Source organism: Leuresthes tenuis, unplaced genomic scaffold (genome assembly GCF_036924035.1).
Source record: "Leuresthes tenuis unplaced genomic scaffold, fLeuTen1.0.hap1 SCAF_14, whole genome shotgun sequence".
Lineage (NCBI taxonomy): Eukaryota > Metazoa > Chordata > Actinopteri > Atheriniformes > Atherinopsidae > Leuresthes > Leuresthes tenuis.
Genome location: NW_027325368.1, coordinates 11,949,184 through 11,971,129, shown reverse-complemented (window position 1 = coordinate 11,971,129; position 21,946 = coordinate 11,949,184). Strand labels below are relative to the sequence as shown.

The 21,946-nt window shown below is 37.1% G+C and overlaps 2 protein-coding genes across 2 annotated transcripts in view; one reads left to right on the top strand and one right to left on the bottom strand.

The window, feature by feature from the left end:
- Positions 1–1,818: 1,818 nt before the first annotated feature.
- tmie (transmembrane inner ear) lies at positions 1,819–13,904 on the top strand. The gene is made up of 4 exons (XM_072364489.1): positions 1,819–2,232; positions 4,320–4,437; positions 7,492–7,641; positions 13,567–13,904. The coding sequence occupies exons 1-4, from the start codon at positions 2,122–2,124 to the stop codon at positions 13,851–13,853; spliced, it is 666 nt and encodes a 221-aa protein (XP_072220590.1). The 5' UTR covers positions 1,819–2,121; the 3' UTR covers positions 13,854–13,904.
- Positions 13,905–15,102: 1,198 nt separating this feature from the next.
- Positions 15,103–21,946, bottom strand: part of pth1r (parathyroid hormone 1 receptor) — a 53,056-nt gene continuing 46,212 nt past the window's right edge. Inside the window, exons 9-13 of the mRNA XM_072364464.1 lie at positions 19,687–19,753; positions 19,441–19,535; positions 18,067–18,208; positions 17,689–17,730; positions 15,103–17,598 (exon numbers count right to left, since the gene is read on the bottom strand). Of these exons, the coding sequence (XP_072220565.1) occupies positions 17,236–17,598; positions 17,689–17,730; positions 18,067–18,208; positions 19,441–19,535; positions 19,687–19,753 (709 nt within the window). The 3' untranslated portion in view covers positions 15,103–17,235. The remainder of the gene's footprint in view (positions 17,599–17,688; positions 17,731–18,066; positions 18,209–19,440; positions 19,536–19,686; positions 19,754–21,946) is intronic.

Genomic DNA, 21,946 nt, shown 5'->3' with positions numbered 1-21,946 from the left:
GCAACCATTGGCATAAGGAGCATTTAATGGAAGCTGGAAGAGCGGGTTCAACTGAATGCCAGCCAGTTCATGAAGCAAATATCACATCTTTTGTAAAAAAAGTCCGAGGTTGAGAAAAGGACATATTCTTAACACACTCTTAGATGCCTACCGAAAGCACAAGCTGCTGTCCTCGTCTTACAGGGTGTTAGAAGTGACCACACAGGCAACAATGTTTGTAATGAGTGAGTACCCTTTGTCATTGATACAGCAGTACATACTAAATTGAAATTGTGGCTGGACATGAGCAATGGCAGCAGATGACGTGTTAGTGGATAAGTGACCTTAAAAGACATAATGACAATGTGTTCTGTTGCCTGTGAAAACTAGAGTTTAATGGCATACAGTTCTAAAACAAAAAAACATTGATTCATGGAAAGTAACAAAGTATGCTTACTCAAGCACCAAATCAAAAGCTTGTGTAATCAATATGTTATATTAACAATTGATCAGTTAAATGTGTGTACTTCGAAAGGTATTAGTCACGGTGAATAACCTACAGAGAATTATCTCCTGCTATTTGGCTCCCACGCGCTCCATGGCATTCTAACATCATTTTATTTTCTCTCCTCTTATCTGTGATTTTATGACGCAGGAAGCAGCTGTTTTCAGAGAAAAAGATAAATCAACTGCTGGTGTACAGTGTCTGCTCAGCAGTAAAGTACAGAAAAACACAGCAATAGACCAGCTGACTCTACAGTTGCTGAACACTCAGCAACAAAAAGAGCCTGATTTCCCTCTCAGGGTTTTGGTGGGAGAATAGAACAGAGCTACAAGAATGAGAACTACTGAACTTACATCCACAAAGTGGCCAGTGACAAACCTGACAAAACTGCAGAAAATGTTCACAAATGTGCAGGCAGGTGAGTAGATAAAGGAGAAGTTAGAATTCTTGATTTTCATAGTCACAGGATCTGGTGGCTATGTTTTACTCTGTTAGGGATTCTGTTTTGCTGACATGTTTGGGTCTGCATTTCCCCTTAGCAGGAGGAGTCACAGCAAATCAATTCAGTGTTGTTCTGGGTCATCACCTTTGACTTGTTACAAAACATCTCTGTCCTGACGGAAGTGACTCTTCCAGGGTGACAACGACCCCATCCGTGGGTCATAAGGGCACATTGAATGCTTTGATAAAAATATAAATGACGCAAATCATACGCTGTGCTTTTTACGGTCATCAGACCTCCATCCCTTTGAGGTATGTGACACAATCCTCTCTATCACCATCACCAAAATTTCAAGTGAGGGAATACCTTTCAGAATAGGAACCCAACAGGGGACATGTTTTTACTTTACATATTTATTTTCAATTGTTTCGAATGAGTCATTTTTCATGAACAGAATGGGTTTGATTTATTTAAAAAAACATTAATTACTGGAAAAATACTAGGATACATTCTGAAACAAGAGCAGCCAGAGGAAACTGGAAATGATTTCACTGAGCTGAAAACAAGTGACTGCAGCCAACACAGTTTGACTTCAGTTTGTTTTTTTTCCTTGGGCAAGTGCCCATTGAAAACATTGGACTCAGCAGCAGCTTGGCTTATCATATTTTGCCACCCTGAAAGGATGAGGCTGTGAGGATTTTTACACTCCAGCTCTCTGAGGCAATAAACAGGATGACTCACAGCTATTTGCTGTACTGTCCCTGCACAGGCCAACCTCATCATGGTCAACTGTGCTGCCCATCCCCCTCTCTGAGTTAACTGCCAGTCCACAGTAGGACGAGCTGGCTGTAAACTACACCAGGTCTGTTAATTAATTAATGTAGCCTAACTGCAGGGTTGGCTCCTTCCCTTGTCGTGGAGCAGCTCTCAGCTGGCTGCAGTGGTAAAGATGTTTTTTGGTTCCTGCAGAGTTTTGGTGGAGAGGCAACAGATATACTAAAAGAGAAGCAGACATTTGTGGATGGGAGAAAGCCTTCAGCACCACGCTCACTATTAATCACCTTTAGGGCCATTGTGGTCCTGTCCTGTAAACGGCGCCAGTGCAGGCAGGCAGGCAGACAGAGAAAGAAGAAGAGAGCAGAAGGAAGAGGGGAAGAGGGGGCAGGGTGGCTGCAGGGAGAAAGAGGGGGAAAGAATGGTTGGAGAACTGCCTGTATGCCCACCTCAGCTCCTACTGCGGGGCTGGGGAGCAGTGCTGCTGTCTCAGTGCTTGTCCTCCGTGTTCTCCCAGGTCCCGGATCCTGAGGTAAGAGCTTAATAGCGCACCATGTCCTCCACAGGTTACTCTCAGAAATATCCCAAGGGTTTTCTTGTGATGGTTGAAGGTGTCTCGCTGCGTTTTAAGAGGTAGCCTGCATGAGTGGGATTTTTGGCATTTGTTTGATCGCCAGAGTTGCTGCTTGCCTTATAATAAGAACAGGGTGAAGATGTGTTACAAACCTGATGGATTGTGTGTGCTGATATGGACAGTCAAGCCATACAAATAGAATAGTCGTGGTACGACTAGCTGTTGTTTTGCTATTTAGGTGAATAGAACCGATTTATATTTGGTAAAACGTCACTTCTGTTTTGAAACAAAACAAAATAGCAGCTGAAAGACATTTGAATAATTTTGCTTTTGAAACTAGGCAGTTTTCACAGATCTGTGTGTGAACTTGAGGGGAATTTAGAATTTGACTGACAAAACACATTATTCTTATTAAACTGCATTGAGTCATTAGTCGCAGTAATAGTTTAGAGCCACATTAGAATCAAACATTAGAAACAAACCAGGAATGACATTGAAACAAATTGCATGCTCAATGGATAAAAGGGAGAATAAATTGGCAGTAATACCATACATGTATTTTTATTTATGCATATAAAACCCCATTTGGTAGGTATCCACATCCACAGAACTTTGATGTGCAACAATCAGCCTTTTAACTGAAGATAAGAGGAAGAAACATCTAGAGACAGTCCTATTCTGACTGCTCACATGGCACCATCATTGCTTTCAAAAATTCAAAGAACTGAAGCTTTAGCTAGTGATAAAGGATGCTTAATAGATATACTGATTAAATGTAGGCCTGATTTATGTTCTGCATGCAGTTAATTTTTCACCGTAAATAAAAAAAATAGAGGTCATAAAACCTGTATTTTAATTTCAGTCAAATTACTTACAGAATATAACCTGTGCACAGGATGTTAGTCTAATGAATTATGAATTAATAATTGATCCTCTACTTTTCCAGTTGAAATCAAAAACCATGTGTACATTTCTCTCTTTTTAGTTAAGTTAATTCCCCCTCCAGGTCCTTGATTAGAATCCAGAGGATCTCTGTAGAGAAACAAAAGAAACAAAAAAAACATTTTTTTCATAATTAACAATTATCTAAATCAAATAAAACTAAATAAACTGGAAAAAATAAGATAAGATGAAATGAAATAAAATAAAAATTGTTCTCCTCCCCAAGAACTGAGAGAACTTCGGGTTAGGGTAGAAAATGTCGATTTTTGTGCTCGCCTCAGTCCTCGGTGTTTACGTTACTGTCATCTCCCTGTTAGTGTCATCAGTAAAGACAGTAAATGCAATAAGTTTCTATTTTTGAATCCACTGACTGTTGTTTTATGGAATAAAGTATAGAGTTTCATCCGCAACCCTGTACCATCCAAAGAAGCGATCAATATGCAGTTGACAGGGAAAAATCCCCTTGATAATTTTATCTGAAAAGTGATGCTCTGCTGGCTTTGGTAGCACTGATCAACGCCACTGATCTGATATGAAGTCACACACATACTGTACATAAAGTTTTTATTCTTATTGTTCCCCAAACCCCGGCCCTGGGGATGCCTATTTTGAAATGTTTGTTGTGTGTGTCTTATTGACAGCGATTTGCACAGCAGAGAACTAAGATTTTAAAGGACATTTTATAGGACATACCAGAACAGTCTGGAAAGCAGCTTTCTTTGGATCATACGGTATAGTAGCAAGGTCATGATCTGTGGAACTCTGCTGCAGAGGAGCAAAGAGATTTTGCATGTACAAATTGAGGTACAAAAGGAAAATTAAAGACCAGTATGTCCGTTAACTTATTTTTTGAATGTCAGCGTTAGCTTGAAAGATTAAGTTTACAAGCATGGTGGATGACAACACTGTTATTGTAAATTTAAAAAAAATTGTTTTACTCACTTCCTCTTGTCGTCGGAATGATATAGAAGTAACTGAAAGTGCTTACACAATGACTTCACTGACACACTGCATCGAGTGTAAAGTGTCTCAAATAACTTAGAAACGTAACGAGAAATGAAGCATGACTTCCTCTAAGATTCGTCTCTCTTTCCCCCCCACAGCTTCTACCCACAGATCCCCCAAAGAAGCCAGACCCTGTCACTTCAGAGACGGTTGTGTTCTGGGGGCTTCGGTTATGGCAGGTCATTGGCATCTTTGCAATGTTTGCTTTGGCAGTTGGTCAGTATGTCTTATGGAAGCATTTTTCCATTACCTTTACAACCTTTTTCATAACATTGATAGCGATCGTGAGAATTAACTGCAGGCCAAAAAATGTGCTCAATTATATGCCATCAAGCAACGTGTGACACCACTAGAACTAACAACACTAGTATTACTGTATGTGAGGAAGGACTGGGTTCATATCCCTGTCCTGAGTGATTCATCTGCATAGAAGCAGCAATTGTGGCACAAGGACACAGAGACACTCATTTGCCTTCCATCATACTGGAACATAATGGCCCATTAAAACTGGACCAACAGTTGTGCAATGCACTAAAGCACATCCATTCTACCAGAGGCGCTTCCTCATCTGTTAAAGAATCAACAAGTAAATCTTACACTGGTAGTTGTTTAAAATTAGAGAAACTACTTTCTTAGTGGTGTTTTTTAGCTGAATATTAAAAAAAAGGAAAAAACATCAGAGTGCTCATTATTTTTGACTGTGTTGCAAATTTTTAATTATTTATATAACTTGAATATGTTTTAGTAAACAGCTAAGATATCAGAAATTGTATCAGTGTCCAGAAAATGTCCAACACCAAGTGTAAATACCTGCATCCGATAGCTTGTTGTTGAGCTATTTTACTTCCAAAAATGAGTCATGATTTTCAATGTGTAATATTCAACTGGATAAGAGATAAATTGTCGCTCTCTGGTGACCCTGGATCAAGGATTAGAGAGCTCATTGATAAAACTGAAAAATTCAGTGGTAGCTTAGTAACTGACTGTCCAAGTAGGTTATAGACTGTCACAATTTGAGCTATGAAAATATAGAAAAAGAAAGACCGTGAGCAAGAAAAGGAGAGTGTTTTAAAAAAAAAGATTTGCACTCCATGAATTGATTAAGAAAATATTACGCGATTAAATTTTGACGCTCTTTCTGGGGATGCAATTAAACTGAAGCAAATTTGTGGCACTGAGCACTGAGCATGCAACGCTTTTGCATAAAGAGTAGACAGCATTCAGATGACAGTGGATTCAATCGACTCTTCAGAGCATTGTACAAGTAAATCAGCTTGCTGTTATTCTTTTTCTGTTGTATGTAAGTATGGCTGTGTCTCAAGTTTCCATCAGAAAGTTGGTTGCTGCAATCACTGTGATAGTAGAAACTTTGCGAGGGAGAGTGTCAGAAGACAGATTGTTAGTCTGAACAAAAAGGAGCTTTTTCAGTATCAAATTATGGCTAGACTGAAGGTCTCTTTGGGGACTCTGAAGCGCTTTGTAGAAAATTAATCACTCGTATCCATCAGACAGAACAAAAGTGTCCACATCATCAGAAGATTGGCAGTTCAAGCTTTTTCCATTGAGAGATGGAAGAGCAACATTATCAAAGATACAATATTTTCCTATGAAGGACAAAAAGAATCAGTAAAACCACTTTTGTAGTCTTTCCTTTGGCTAAAATACATCAACATTTCACAACTGGCCTTAAAAAAGCTGTGTTCATTGATGTAACTTAAACAATGACCCAATAAAAAGAATATGAAATAAGGCAAGGATCTTTAGTGGAGTTTTAATCTTACAATAAAACAGGGTGAGATACTTGCACTGACTCAACTCCACTCTGACCAAGGAGGACTATCACTCTCTTTTTTGTCTTGAATCATTTGATATGAATCTTCATTAATAATCATTCATACTCCAGCAGGATAATAAACCCAAACATCAAGTTTTTAAAGCTGTTTGAACCAAATAAGACCAAGGACTGCTCACTTTCACTGACTTTACACGACACTCACCTCATCATATCCATTCATCCAACAATCTAAGTTTTTTTTCTCTGTAGCATTTTATTTCTGACAGTTTCACAAAATTGTGTGAGACTGTGTACTATAAGATACTTCTAATTCCTGGGCTCTGAAAGATGGATTTAACACCCAAAAATACTTGGTTAGGTTTAGGAAAATAATTGGTTCTAGCTGCCCAACATTACATGGAAGACAAGTAAACATCGCAATAATTCAAAATGGTGATCCCAAATGCTTATAGAGAAGGCAACTGGACCTCTGGACCTGATTGCTCCTATTCTCCAAAACCCAAAGTACAGTAAATGCCTGGAATAAAAAGTGACAATAGTTTCAGAACCATAATAGACACACATTTTGCAATACAGTCATTTTTTATGATGTTCTAGCCTACTCTGACTTTTCAGTTTTGCCTTCATTCACAACTGATCAGGTAATAAAAATGTTTGGTTAGGGTTACATATTAAAAGTTACACGGTTAGTGTTTGTTATAGAAGACACATGCTTAACTTTACAAATGAAATAATACACGGTTGCAGTAATCTATGGCAACATGTGAACACTACCACTAACAAAACATTGGGCAACACAAAACATTTCCTTCTCACAACTGAGTAGCTGTCATGTGACAATTCTGTGTTTTTTATGCTGACAAGGACATGTAGATAATACATATTCTGAGAAAAGTCTGGACTCTTCCAGGCCTCGTCAGGTTTCTTCAGTGTTAAAGTAGACTCTTGGAATAAAGGTAACAGGTATTCAATAACCAACAATAGAAAAATTTTATTCATTCTCTCCCTTCAAAGAAAAAATCTCCAATCCTTTTTTACAGAAGAGGTTGTGTGATCACCCCCAGCCACTCAACAGAGGAGGCTACACTGACAGAGAGACATGGCATTACCTCAGCTTTGTAACACTGTCAGTGGAGTACAAGCTTGTTGCTTTCTGTAGTACTATTATGTCATTTTAACACATTGCAAATTGCTAGCAGAATGTGGCGGCACTACATAAATGAGAAAACCAAACACTACTGAGATTAAATAAACTCTTAATGTCTGGGGGTTATCAGCTTGTTTTAAACTTTTCACAAAAACTAAATGAGCTGAAGTGACTTTTTTTGTTGAATAAGATAAAAGATTAAAACTGTAGATTTATTCTGAACTCATTATCTAAACTAAGTGTCTCACACATTTAGAACAGCACATTGATAATGTCTTCAACTTAGATGATCTCATTATATCTCTGTTTTTTTCCCTGTCTCCTTCAGTTATCACACTTTGTTGTATATTCAAATGCCGAATCCCAAGAACGAAAAAGGAAATAGAGGCCCGGCATGCACAAAGACTGGCTGCCAAGAAATACGCCAACACATTGGAGACAGTGCCACCTCTGAATGAGCTCACTGAAATCCCAGGGTGTAAGTATCCCTTGCTAAAATCTTTCAAATATTCATATAACTAAACTGGATGGACAAGCAAGCAGGGGGCTTTAACTTTTGTTCAGGAATTGTTTGGCTGGTTCCTTCTCACACCCCTACATCTTAAGCTTTAAATGTTGGCGATTCCAGTTGGAAAAATATGAGATGAGTGTGTGATAACTTTCCCGCACAATCCTCCAACAAAATCAATGCAGAGCAAACAGTACATTGTCTTTCTCAGTGTTATATAAAGAAATCGTATTTGTGGACAGAGTTTGGGTATCTTTTACTTATTTTCTAGCTTTCTTAAATTTTCAGTTTATCTTCTTTTTATCTTACGAAACTTGCCACTCTGCCATTCTTCTGCTGCCTTTTATGCTCTGTTTTTCCAATTTTCCTCTTCTCTTTTCTTCTCTTCTCTTCTCTTCTTCCAGCTAACCCTGACACCTCTGCAGTACAGACAGTATCCGAGCAAGTCTCAACTCACAGTGCAAACAGCAGCAATCTCTCTGTAGCTAGGGTCAACGAGGAGCAACCCGGCTCTCACACTTTGCCAGAGACGGAATGATGCTTTTCCCCTTTTTATCTGCTCTCATCTTCCTTCAGACATTTCTCTTGGGCTATTTCATTTTACAAAACGTAGCTTACAAAAGGGGCAGCCACTCTTAAAGTCCCTTTCAGATAGATGTATTACACGTTTGATTCTTTTGCCCGCTCAATCCAGTGTTACAAACAGAGCATAGGTTAATTACAACCAAATTGAAAAACAAATCACGTTCAGCTGCTCACCACATCACTTTGAAATGTTATCCATGAAGAAAGCACAATTTGAAACGTTCAGACTTTCCTTGATCATGAAGAACTGTGACTGACTATTAAAAAAATAAGCATTTACATGTGGCGGCAGAATACAAATTGTACTGCTTTGCAAAGGTGTGCTCTTTAGGGCAGCTTGACTATTGTAGTTTGCACTTTTCTATTTTGTGAGGGTCTCTTCTTCCTTATATGATAAATGATTTATATCTTACCTAATGCATATATGCATGATAATTTTGAGAGCAAGTAAAGTTGCTAAGAAATTTGCAATCACAATCAGCAGTGCAAAATATCATGCATGCAGCACTCCTCATCTTTAACATTTGTGGAATGTATTTGTAAGTTTCCCTACCTGTCTATTTGCTCTCCTAAGACAAGCTTTGAAAGAAGAAAATTGCTCAAGCTGCTGTTAGTGCAAATGAATGATCACTTCTGTCAGCACAGGTTTTGTCTGCTTAAATGTTCTTGTTCTTCTTTACTGCATCACCTTTTGTGTATCTGCGCCATCTTCACTGCTTGACTGTGGCTTTGTGGAACAACGTTAATCTTGGCTCTGTCTCTCCATGTTGTATCGTCATGTCCAAACTTTCAATCTTTGATTACTGTGAAATTAATTAAGGAAGATTATTCACTGAACTAGTGACGAGTTCTTGCACAATAAATGATTCAGAAAAGATTTGCTTTTGCAGGGGAATAAAAACAATATAATGAAGCAACTGTTGCAAGAGCATGCTTGTCTCCTCATTCTCTAGTGTCATCACAGAAAGATGATCTAATATGCATGAGAGTGAATACTCATCTGTTGAACTACATAAGCAATTAACCATGTGGCTAGGAGAGGGACTGAAGGGGAGGCACACTGACTGCAGCCATAATGAAAAAGTGAGCAGTTGATTTCAGACCTAAGCTCAATACAAACCACACTCTACTGTTTGTCTCGTGATTACCTAAGAAGGAGAGCAACATAAATGTGTTTTTTTTTTCTCTCTTAAAGTGAGTGAGGACTTGATTATGCAGAAATGTTCTTCCAAAGTAATCAGTAATAAAATCACTGAATACTGCATGGCGAATAATTCTGCTGGAAAAAGATGACCTGATTCTAAAAGTTACTGATGACTTGCTTCCTTAATATTTCAAGCAATATTACTTTTTTATTCACGTCCTTAATAGTGTTGTATGTCAGAGAAGGAAAAGGGACCAAAGCAGCACTTTGGGCATGTTTTCGATATTTGTAAAGCTTGTGTCGCAGCCGGTAAATGTTTTCTGTTGCTAGAAAAGAGTCTTTTAGGTTTTGTTGTTGTTTTTTCCCTGCCAATTTCTTCCAGAAGTACTGTGATCTTCTGAGCTCTTTTGACAATCTTGCATACACTTGCATGCCACTGTCTTTTTTAATTTTTTTTTTCCTTTTTTCAGTCAAACAAGACTTTATTTGCATCTTTTTATTTTCAAAATGTTCCTGCTTTCTCAGACCTAGATTTGTGGACTGACACAGTTCCTGTTGCCTACCATTTCATAATCTTATTACAGCCTGGCAGGCATAAAATGTTGCTATCTTCTCATGCTTTGTGGGCATTAATTATTTGAAAAATCCAAGTGTTGGCTTTTGCTTGAATGAACAAGTGGCTGGTGACTGCTGAGGAGGAAGTTTGAGGAGTATAAAGCTTTGAAATGTATATCTCTTGGACTCGTCTAATGATGATTGTGAACAAGCCTTAGCTGTAACAAGCTCGAGACCTTGTTAAAAAAGATTTTGAGAACCTTAAACTTTTCTGTTTGGCCCCTTTCTCCTTTTCACTTGAAAAACTGTATGAAATGAAAATGATACGACTGTCTAGATTGAAATATTCAGTTTTAAAGTTATTCGGTTTGAAGATGAGGTAATCATCTTCCGATTTAGCTGTTCACAGTACCAAAAAAATCTGATGAGAGGTACCCACATATTTGCATGCCACTGTAAATGTTCCAAATGAGGATCAAGAAGTGCCAACAATGCTATCGCATTAAAGCTGTTTTGGGCGTTCAAAATTTGAGGTGCTTTCAGTTATGCAATAAATCCGAACAAAGTCAGAACTGTAAAAGGAAAAACTCATCGTTTGTTTATTTTTGACATTCAACATTAAAAAATGTCTTTCTGTATTTAATTATATCCAGCTTTTAAAGTATCTGGGACAAAACAGTGGAAAGATAACGAGCCTAGTTAACAATTTTTGTTGTTAAGGAAAAAAAAAAGTCACAAAGGTTTACTATCTACTTCTATCTCTACTATCTCTTTCCATCCCCCTCACAAGGACTCACACTCTCAAGAAAATACAAGGACTGGAAATACAGAGCTGTGAAACATTTCCACCAATTTGGCACTTTCACTTATCCTCCATCAGCTCTGTCAAGACCAAGACCTGCTGCTTCCAGAGTACAATTTGCATAATTTCAAGAAGCTGAATGTTACCAAGAGTTACATATCTCACACATCTATCCCCTACACATCAGAATTGGTGGCAGTAAAGGTGGTGTGAGGTTCATAGCATTAAAACTGATAACTGGAGAACATAGTTTAATGAGGTGCCCAGCTCTGTCCCACGATAGCAAATGCAAGGAATGCAAAGAGTTTTTGATTGCAAAATAAAACATCACCAATCTAAAGGTTATCGCAGAATGAGCTGTGATTTTTGTAATGTATCGGACTGACACACATTTGAGTTCAAAATTCTGTCTTCATTTAGCCCCCAGGAGAAACAAACCTGATGTAGTGATGCAGCAGCTCCACATGTTTTTTGAAAATGAGACTGATATTTAATTAAAGAGAGAACGGGAATACAAAAGAGGAGCAATGGGCTCCAGTGAGAAAGAAAAAAGGGCATGAGGAAAAGAGTGGAAGGCAGTTTCAGAGTTCTGTCAAAACACAAACATTATGATGTTTCATTGATTACATCAAGTGAGCCATATTCACCAAAAATTAAAAAAAAGGAATAATTAAAGTTTATTTTAACCCTCAGGCAACTTTTGACATTTGGTCTTCCTCACTTTTTTAGTTTCTTGGCTTGGTGTATCTGAGCTTTAGGGTAATGTTTGTTACTTGAAAAACAAAAGGCTAATTCATTAGCTCTAACAAGAGTTTGCAACTGTGTAATTTGTCAGTATAGCAGGGAGTGTAAACCGTATATGTTTAAAAAAAAACATTGATACGTATAAACATATTGCCTCCCTTTCAAGAAAGCTCTGTGTCTTTACCGCTTCATTTCATCATGATGCTAAATTTAAAACAATAAGGGCTTAACAATCTTTAAAAAGCACTATTACTGAAACTACTGGAAAAAAGCAAAGATGGAAGTTGTTGGAGGAGATGGTCCGTATGCCTATTGAGCTGGCTGAGTTTATATATAGCTCGGTGGACCGAGTATAATACTTTTAATCAGAATATTCAAGCAGAATACTAGTTATCGTATTAGCATTTTTAGTAATTTTAATTTAAGCCTATTAAATTTCAAATTTAGTTTCAAAGAGGCATTATGATGAAGAAATGCAGTCCACCACATAAAAAGGGTAATGTTAGAAGAATTGGAATACCCAGGGAATCTAAAGCATAAGCTATATGGATAAGACATAGTCTGTCTGATGTTCAATCACTTCACTTTTCAATTTAGCTTAAGGCAAATGTAACAACGGCTTTTATATAGCAATGTGAAAAACATTAGCCTTATATTTATGTTCATGGATGGCAATATTTAACATATTCAACTCTATGAAATGTACAAACTGTCATCTGAGGTTTGGTAAATGATATGTCATCAGCATATACTGCCATCATATAATTGATCACCATTAATTTAGCATAATTTTGACAGGGGAGGCATCTTAACCCATAAGAACCCAGACCCATTTTTCCTTAAAAGGAAAAAAAATAATAATAAGTCACATTTCTGAAAAAAATGTTCAAGTACCACCACCAAGTCTGAAAGATCTGTAATGTTAAATATGTTACAATGCCCCAATTTTGGTGATTTTTTATTTTTATTTTCAATTATTTGTTACACCGGTGTCACCATGGGTTTTTATTTAGAAGATTCATTTGTCAAATAGTAAAGACACAGCTGAGAGCTTGGACGTTCTTTAGTTTGGGAGAAGATTCAAAAGGGATCCATTTTTTGCATATGCTGTCATCAGAGGGTGTATGGGAGGTTTCAAGGGATTCAATGAACTCATAGATGTCCGTATTACTACCTGTCAGTCCTAGTTGGCCCCATATATGCCTACAATTGCTCTGCGATTTTTTTCGATCCTTCTCATGGTGATAATTTTACTTGAGAAGAGCTAAACAGGCGATTCTAATTTTGAACATGAGTATTAACAGCTCATTAAGTGATTTAGTGCACTTAAAGATAAATAAATAAATCATGGGCCATCCAGGAACATTCTGCCTCTGGTTCTGACGCCAGTTAACAGACTGTCCTCCCTTACCTAACTGTGTTAATGGCTGTAGATACTGCATTAATAAATCGATCCAGTTTGAACATGATCAAACGCTTCTTTTGCGGGGTTTATGAAAACAACAACCAATGTTACATATCGGTGTTCTTTTACTAGTTTTACAATCGCATGTTTAATATTTGAAATGTGGTAAAAACTGAATTTTTACGATTATTTTTAATTCTGTTCAGGTACACATACTTTTATTTGCCTCAGTAAACACAAATCCATATACCGAGTGCTCTGCACACCGCTTCTCGATGGTTCCATATTATTTAAAAAACAAACAAGAATCCATATCTTTAAATAAACTCTAATTTTCATGAGTGATCAATCTTTGCTACTTCTAGCCTCTGTCTCCTCAATAAACAACCATCTCTGTATTAAAGACAGAAATGTTTTGTCTCGTCAACCTACTTCATTCTTCATTTCTCACCTATGGAGTGCACTTTAAACAATAAGGTTAAAATAACAACTAGATAATGCTTATTAGAGCAGTTAAAACAAGCTATACCTTCCTGACATGCAATGTATGCAGCATTCGGATTAATTAAATTTTCCCCTTCAATTATCATCCATGGCAGGACTCTGATGATGCACCGATGCAGCAGGAAAGCCTATAACCTTCTTTCTTGTTTTGTCCAGCTGCAAAACCAGAAGTAAAGGAGGAAGTGACAACTGTGTCTGGGAAGGTGGATGCTGAAAAAGGAGAGAAGAAAACCAAGGAGGGCAAGAAAGAGGTCAAGAGTGCCAAAGAAGGGAAGGGAGATGAAAAGGATGCATCAACAAAGAAGAAGGCTGAAAAGGGTGAAAAAGGAGCACCCAAGAGAGAAGCTGGAGACGGAAAAGGGAAGAAAAGTGATAAAGGGGAGAAGAATGAAAAAGGAGGAAAAGGTGGGGCTAAAGGAGGGGGCAAGAAAGCTCAGAAGTGAACTCACTTGTGAACACTGAAACTGATTATTTCATATCATTTACAGCAAACATTTCAGTAATTTTTTTCTAAAAGAAAGTTTGTACAATATTCTATTTAAAATAAAATGAACATTTAAAAGAAAATGTGTCACTGGTATTTTTGTTTTAGAGGCAAAGTCATACAAAAACATCGGTTTAGAGTGGAATTATGTATTTATTGTCTTATTCACAATTCACTGATGAACAAAAGAAATCCAAAACATTTTATGCAAAGTTTACACTGATTTCTACAACATGCCTCCATCACAATGGAGTGAAGAGAAGGTGAGAAGTGTCTCAACAAACACTGCCCACATACTGCAGCCTAGAATAAAGCATTAAGACTAATGTTGGCTCCACTGAGTACATTTCTGCACAAGATAAATAAATGACATAAACACATACTTTATACTTCCATGAGAGGTATTTGAAACAATGAAATACAACATTAGCTCTATGGTTATTGGCCTTATTGTACACTTGATTCCAAAACACAATCATCTTACAAGATACAATCAGAGCAGAACACTGTATTATAGAGTATTAAAGTGCTCAAATAAACATGTCCAAGTGTTTCTTGATATAAATATCATCATGCTCTGATACTGTCTGATTTTATTACACAACAAAAACACAGCTCCTTATGAGTTTCCAAATTCAACCAAATTTAGTTTTCACAGATTTCTGTAGAATGCAATAAAATCTGTCTAAAAGAATCCAGTTAAATAAACAACAAGTATTTTATGTGGCAAGGGGCTACTTGAGACATCATTCAACCTCAGATAATTTCCTTTTTCCATCACTGTGACCTGTAGTCACCTGTGATTACAGAAGAAGTCAATTTACCCAACCTCCACTTTTAATAATTTTGGAGTGAGGTGGACATGTTTGGAATCACCACTGTCTGTTTAATAAGACTAAAGTACATGTTATTTTGTCTGTCAATACTTTAAGATGTTCTTAACCCTGTCTTTGTCTTTCAATCTAAAGAACATTTTTTATACTGAACATGTGTATCTCTAAACAATGAATAAAGAAATATATTTTTTCAGAATAAAAGCTTAAAGAATGTACAAAAACAGCAGGGCATGGTGATTTAGAAAAAAAATAATAATTTGGTGTGCTAAGTTTCATACATTTGATGTTTATAATCCAGAATAAAAAAAAAAATAATGATAATGACAGATAATGCGACTGAATGTATGAATGGCTCATATTACTTATTACACATTGTAAGCTAAAGCATTGTTAGTTTTGGTCTCTGACCTGCATTAAGCAAAATGTAGAATTTTACCAGACATTTTTTAAAGAGTTGATGCATATGTAAAATGTATTTCAGTACAGTCTATTGTAAGACCAGTAGGACTCTTAGCAGTACAAACTGAAACAGAGAGGAGGCCATATTATGATCACTTACACATTTGTAACTCGTTTGGTTTACTTATAGTTCAGTAAGTTATACAAACCTTAACCTATACAAACCTATACCTTAATGAATTTAGCAATAGGTGATGGAAAACCTTTTTTAGAATTTTTAGAATTTGTCATTCAGTAAGTGGGTAGAGCATGGCAGCCAGAAGGACAAGAGAGTCTGACATCAAACAAAGGTGAGATCAAACATTACAGTAGCTTTTTCCACTTATTAGTTGAGATTCTTGAGAAGCAAAAGTCCCATCAAATTGTGGTCATTAATTTAAAATCTTTAGGTAAAGTGAAACTCCAAAGTAAGGATTTGAATATAACAACATTGTCTTTAAAAGAAATGGCACTAGTTCATTATTAGTAGGCTACAGATCGTTAGGAATGTCTTTTCCACTCCAACTTTAAGAAGAGTTTGGCTGGCAGACAAGGTGTTGGATGATAATACAAATCCTTTTTGCAGTAAAACCTTTTCTCTGAGGGCACAGCATGCCTTTTCTCTTTGGTTTAATGGATGATGTGACCTACATTGCCAGCCATGCAGGTTAAGTGCATTAAATCACAAGAAACAGAGTTAAAAATATCGTCTAGAATGCTTGAGGAAACAATAGTATGAATGCCCTGTCAACTGAAAATAGATTCACCAATTCTGTTTGGACTTATATACATGATCAAATATCGCCAACATTTGATAAACGAACACATGAGCAAATATACATTACAACAGCTTTATAATATATCCATACACATGAACACTTAAGCTCACAATTAGGATGTATTTTTGACCTTTGTAAACATTGTGACTTGAATATATACATCAAAAAGCAGCTCATCACTGGATCTTCTGCAAAATTGCGTTTTTTCCTTCATATCAACCACTGATGTCACTCTTTAAATTTTAAGGAATTGAGATTTTCTTGGATTTCTCATTTATTAGCATTCCATTGAAATTTAAGACTTCATGTGCTTTTGAATGGGGTCTTCTTCTTTTTTTTTTCTTTTTTTTAAACTTTCACCTTTACTACAAATAAGACTGAACAGCTTTCAAAGGAATATACTTCAGTTGGCATCCTTACTTTGGCTGTGTTAGAATCAATTGCAAGACAATTTGAAAGCAATACATTCATTTCAACCATTCAAAATCTATTATAATTAGAGGGAGAAATAAAGGTTTGTTAGACAACAGCACAAACTGTACAATATTTCGAAAAAACAAATATCAACACAGCCTTATATAACACAGCAATGTCCTCTGGAGAGAAATGTAGACTATGCTGAAACACCACTTAGAAAGTATAAAAATAGGTGTGCAACAATAGAGGACTTCAATTACCTGAGTAACTTCCCTTTTACACTGAAGTGGATCTAAGACAATGCAGAACAAATGAGATACAATGCCACAAAACATGAACAGATGTCTTGGTATAGTAGCATTAGTGACTTTTTCAGCCAGGCCTACACTTAATTCAAATCTTGTCCATGTTAAGTGCACTCAAGACCCACCTGGCTTAGGAGCGGGTGATTAAGGCTATTCTTGGCAACTGTTGTACTTACCTAACTCCTGTTTAAATTATGAACAAAGAATGACCACAAGACATTTGCTACACAAGCAAACAGAAAACTAGATATAAACAGTCATGGCAGTGGAAGAGAAATAAGAAATGGCAGTCTGTTTATGCCTTTTACACATTCTCTGTTGCAGGTGGTTGATGAAAAAGCTGGGAGTTATTTGCCACAAGAATTTGGGGTCAGCATCACTCAGAGAAGCTCTCAAAAGTGATGCACCCTTTATGCCTTGAGCCTCAAGAGTTGTCAATGTTCTGGCTCGATTCACAGGAGAAAAAACTGGCAGTGTTGATGTATGCAGTCATCCCCTTCAGACCATCCTGAGTGTTTCCTGACGCGTCTTTTCACTTTTCATCTCAATAAACAGTTCCCAAGAGGTCACATGACTGTTTCCCTCTCCTCTTCAACCACAGGAGAGGGTTTCTCATTCTCACTGGGCCGTGCATGAGCAGACTGCTCTTCTTCGGGAATGTGGAGCTCCTGTCCTGACGAAGGTATAGAGTTCTCTGAGACTGAGCCATTCTTTACATAGCCAGGCAGGTTCCTGTGCCCATTCACAGGCACCGGTCCCAGCCTTGTGGTGAGGTGGAGGGCCAGCGGTCCTCTGGCAGTGACATTGGTCACACTCGTGTGTGATACCATAGGTCCATAGCTGTAAGTGTTGCTGCCACTTCGAGCTTTTCTTTTGAAGTCCAGGGCCAGAGTTCTCCTACTCCAAGACTTTTTGATCTCAGCTTGCACCTAAGAGAACACAAAATTATTCAGACGAAATTATCTAAAAGAGCTAGGGAGCCAAAGTAGTGTAAAGAGCGAATATTTTTGAGTTCTTACCTCTCCGTTGCAAAAGCAATATATAATTGCAACTAAGAATCCCTGGAAAAGAATAGATTAAGATTTTACTTATATTATCCACAACCCAGTTATATTTTGCATGCACTTAATGTGACATTTTAGCTGTATAATTTGGCATTAACTCTGATATTTTCAGTCATCAGTTGCCCTTGCTATTTTCTTCATCTTAATTAGGATCTTACCACAAATCAGAAACTAAACAATGTTGACACGGTAGCTGTTTTTTGGTGATAATGTTAACCCTCAGGATATGTCGAATTCCTATCAGGTCAATCTGATTTGCGCGGCATGAAAGAATATAAAAGGCCTCTCGAGATAGCATTGCATTTTCCAGAATTTCAACCTCAACACCTTTACCTGGAAGGAGTTGAAAAGCATCTCATAATGCATTTGGATCAACCATGGAATTCCAGACACCTCTGTATACGGCATGGCATTGAATATGATGTAGTGGACACCAAACAGTGGCATCAGCACTAATGTGGACTTCAGCAGTTTTCTGAAACAAAACATTTCAAAACCTTAATCAGAAGAACAAAAAGGATAACACTGCTAGTCTTAGTTTTAGTCACCAGGTCTTTTTTCATTTAAGCAACATTAATTTCCTATATTTTTTAATAGCACAAAAAAGCACTATGCAAAAGTTAAGTAATTCCGAGAGCGTTTATACTCAAATAACTTGCACCAAGCTCTTGGACTTTGATCATCTTTTTGGAGGTATGGTTTGTTCACAGTCATCATATGGAAATTCCAGGCAATGCATAATTCAAAACCATATCCTAAAACCATGTCAGTCAACAGCATTGGGCTCCTCGAAGCAGCTGCATTAGAAAATTCAGGTAATTGATAACCACAAAAACAGGAGAACACTATAAGAAGATAAAACCAGTGTTTCTAGGTAGGAGTTTCCTCAATTTGTAACGTCACTGTGAGATAAGAGTAAGAGCTAGCGGGGTGCATCAAATAGAGGCCTGGAGGATCAAGGATACTTTCAGAAAAGAATGCTCAGAGAATTGTTAGAAAGGCAAATCAAAACCAGAGCTTTACTAAAGAAAGCTCTTTGAAGACTCTAGAGTAGTAATACACTGAACAAATATCATTTTCATGGAAGCATTGTTAGAAGGAAGCCTTTACTGATTCTTCACTGCAAAATGAAAAGATTTAAACTCTGAAACATCTAAGCCCACATTCTGGAAACGGATCCTATGGCACAAAGAAGTCAAAATAGCAAGTGATGCACCACGGGAACTGTGAAGCATGGGGCTGGATTGATTCTTTTTGGTATTGTGTTGTACCCAAACGCACATGGATCACTTCACAGGTAGATGGAAAAAACGGGTTCAAATAAATACCGACATACTTTGGAAGTAGGCAACAAGCAGTGATCCCAAAAAATACCTCCGAAGTTATAATAAATTCATGACTATGTGCTTTTAGTTGGCTTAAACAATGCAATATGCATACCACCTTGGAAATCGTGACAAGGATTTTTTGACTGCAGGCTAAAATAGACAGACTTCATGAAACAATTTATTTCTGAGAAAACTGTAGACTGAATAATTACTAATGTTAATCATAGTTAGGTATCCATGTCCTTTTAGTCTCATCTCATTAGACAAATGTAATTATAATCCTGGTTTATTTGAGTCATATGATAAATGAATTCAAGAGGAATATCTGTACTAGAAATATTGACAAATATCATTTTTACCCTGGACTAGTGCTCTGTACCTGTACTGTTGTCTGGTGTCGCACCTTCCAGCATTTGTTTCTCGCAGTTTAGTTGCCAAGACTCTGATGATGTTCAGAAATAATATGAAATTAACCTGAAGAGAAAATAGGAACATAATGATATGATTAAATGTGATTGCAAAAATAATAAGGTCTCATCGAACAGCTGTAAAGCCACAGGTGAAGTGAAACACTGTGATTTCCTTCACCGCAGGGGTAAAGTACAAGCTGTGAGTATGTACTCACCACCACAGCCACCAGGATAGGCACTTGATATATCCATTTAAAATTGCCTGCACTTAAGTCCCAACACCTGCAGGAAATGAGAAACAACAGAAGTGGATAGGCAAGAGGTAAGAAAGGGTTAAGATAGTAAATAATCCAGAATCCCTCTATTCCCCTTTGGTCTCTTTAACAATCTCATTATTTACATCATTTCACATATCATTATGACTTAGATAGAGATTAGACAGGGCATTGTCTTCCCTTCTATAGCAGATTCATCTAACATCTCTAACTAATTCAATTTATCAAAGCACTCATATTAGATTAATAGTATTAATTCCTTTTTAATTGATCCATTACCTTTGAGTTTCACATAAATACGCTTGATGATCTACGCTTTTAGAGGTCTAAAGACATTATTAGGTTTGTGCATGTATGACAAAGAAATAACAAAACCTGCCCCTCTTCCCCTTTTTTTAAATTTGAAATTAATTTTTTTCTCTGAACCTTAGCTTTTACATGTAATTTAATTCTCTAACAATAGCAATTCAGAGAATTGTTGACCAAAAGAATAGATGGTGCTTTATTTAGGTTGATTCAGAGCCTCAATTCTAACATGAAGGTACACGCTTGAGTTGTAGTAATTATCGTGCTTGGGTTGTTTTTCTGCCCGAGAAGACCTGGAAGGCAGGCAGAAATGTTCTTCTGCTTGCCTGTCGACTGAGAATAAAATGCGTTGTTTAGTTCTATTCTACAGGTGTTGGATACAACACCGGCTTAGCTGTAAGCTCTCAGAGTCTGTTCGACCAAACTACAGGGCCATGTGGACACTGCAGAGTGATGATCAGAAGGGTTTGAGGTATCGCCTCAAGGCTTATGTGGTACAATTTTCTTCCCTTCAAGTTTGGCCATTCAGGTGTAGAGGATAAATTCTCTTTCAGTATTTCCTGTCAGCTTTTAAACCCTTTTCTAAAATGCTACTAAGATACCCAGCTATGCATGTAAGGAGGCTGAGAGACTCAAGAAGAAGACACAAGAAAGGGTGTAATAAAATAAGAATTTTTTTTTTTCTGAATCTTTTCTTTCTTAACAATCTTCTTTATGTAAAAATTGAGAAAAACTAAATTTCAGCTCCATTTGATGACAGTGCAATTATTAGTTACACACTTTTTTAACATTTTGTCTTATTTGGTGCAGTTTTGTCCCTGTTGTCCGTTTTAAATTTTAGAATGGGACAATATTTACACTAAGGCGATATCCATCTGCTTTTACAACCTTAAGAGAGAGATAAATACGGTAGTCTGAAAAAAAGAACCCTCTCTTTCAATTTTAAGGTTTTACCTATCACAGCGTGCATTGCCTCATCCTTACCAGGTTGTAATATTGGGTCATTATAACCTATAAGATTAACACCCGCACATGACCTACAATGCAGCATCAAAATGCAAAAGCAGAATGTGAAAAACTAAGTATACCCCATAACTTATTCGCTTAAACAATCTTATGCAGCAATAACTTGAGCTTATAATTTTCCTTTTCAGTCTCTTGCATGGTTGTGGAGGAATTTTGGCTCACTCTACTATACAACATTGCTTTGTTCATTGCATATACAGCTCTCTCAAGGTTCTGCCACGGCAATTCAGTTGGGTTGGGTAATTGCAGCATTTTGATTCCTTTCTTTTTCGGACATTTTGTTTTATATTTGCTGGTGTGTTTGGGAACATTATCCTGTTGCACGATTCAATTTAAGCCAAGCTTTAGCTCTCACATTTGACTCTAAAATACTTTGGTATACAGAGGAGGTAATTGTTAACCACTGTTTGACAGTTGGTGTCAAGTGTTTGGGTAATATGCTGTGTTTGGCTACTGCCAAATGTGATGCTGTGCATTATGACCAAACAACTCTACTTTGGTCTCAAGGACATTGCTCCAGAGACCCAGAAGAAAGGGATTTTTTTTTAGATGCAACTTTGAAAACAGAAGCCATTCTGCCATGTTTTGTTTGTTTTTTTTTCTCCTGACAACTTTTCTACACAAGCAATATTTCTTCAGTCCTTTTCTATTGTACTGTCATATATCTTAACATATCAAAAAGCTGTCTGATACCCGTAGAGTCTATGATGTAGCAGTTTTCTTTTTTTCTCAAAGTATTCAACGATCTGACATTGAGGTTAATTTTTTGGGATTACTGTAGAATGATGGACACCAAATTGTTTGGAAAGGTCCCACTCCATGTCCCATTGACTGATGGGCAGCATCAACTGCTTCTCTAAGGTCATGG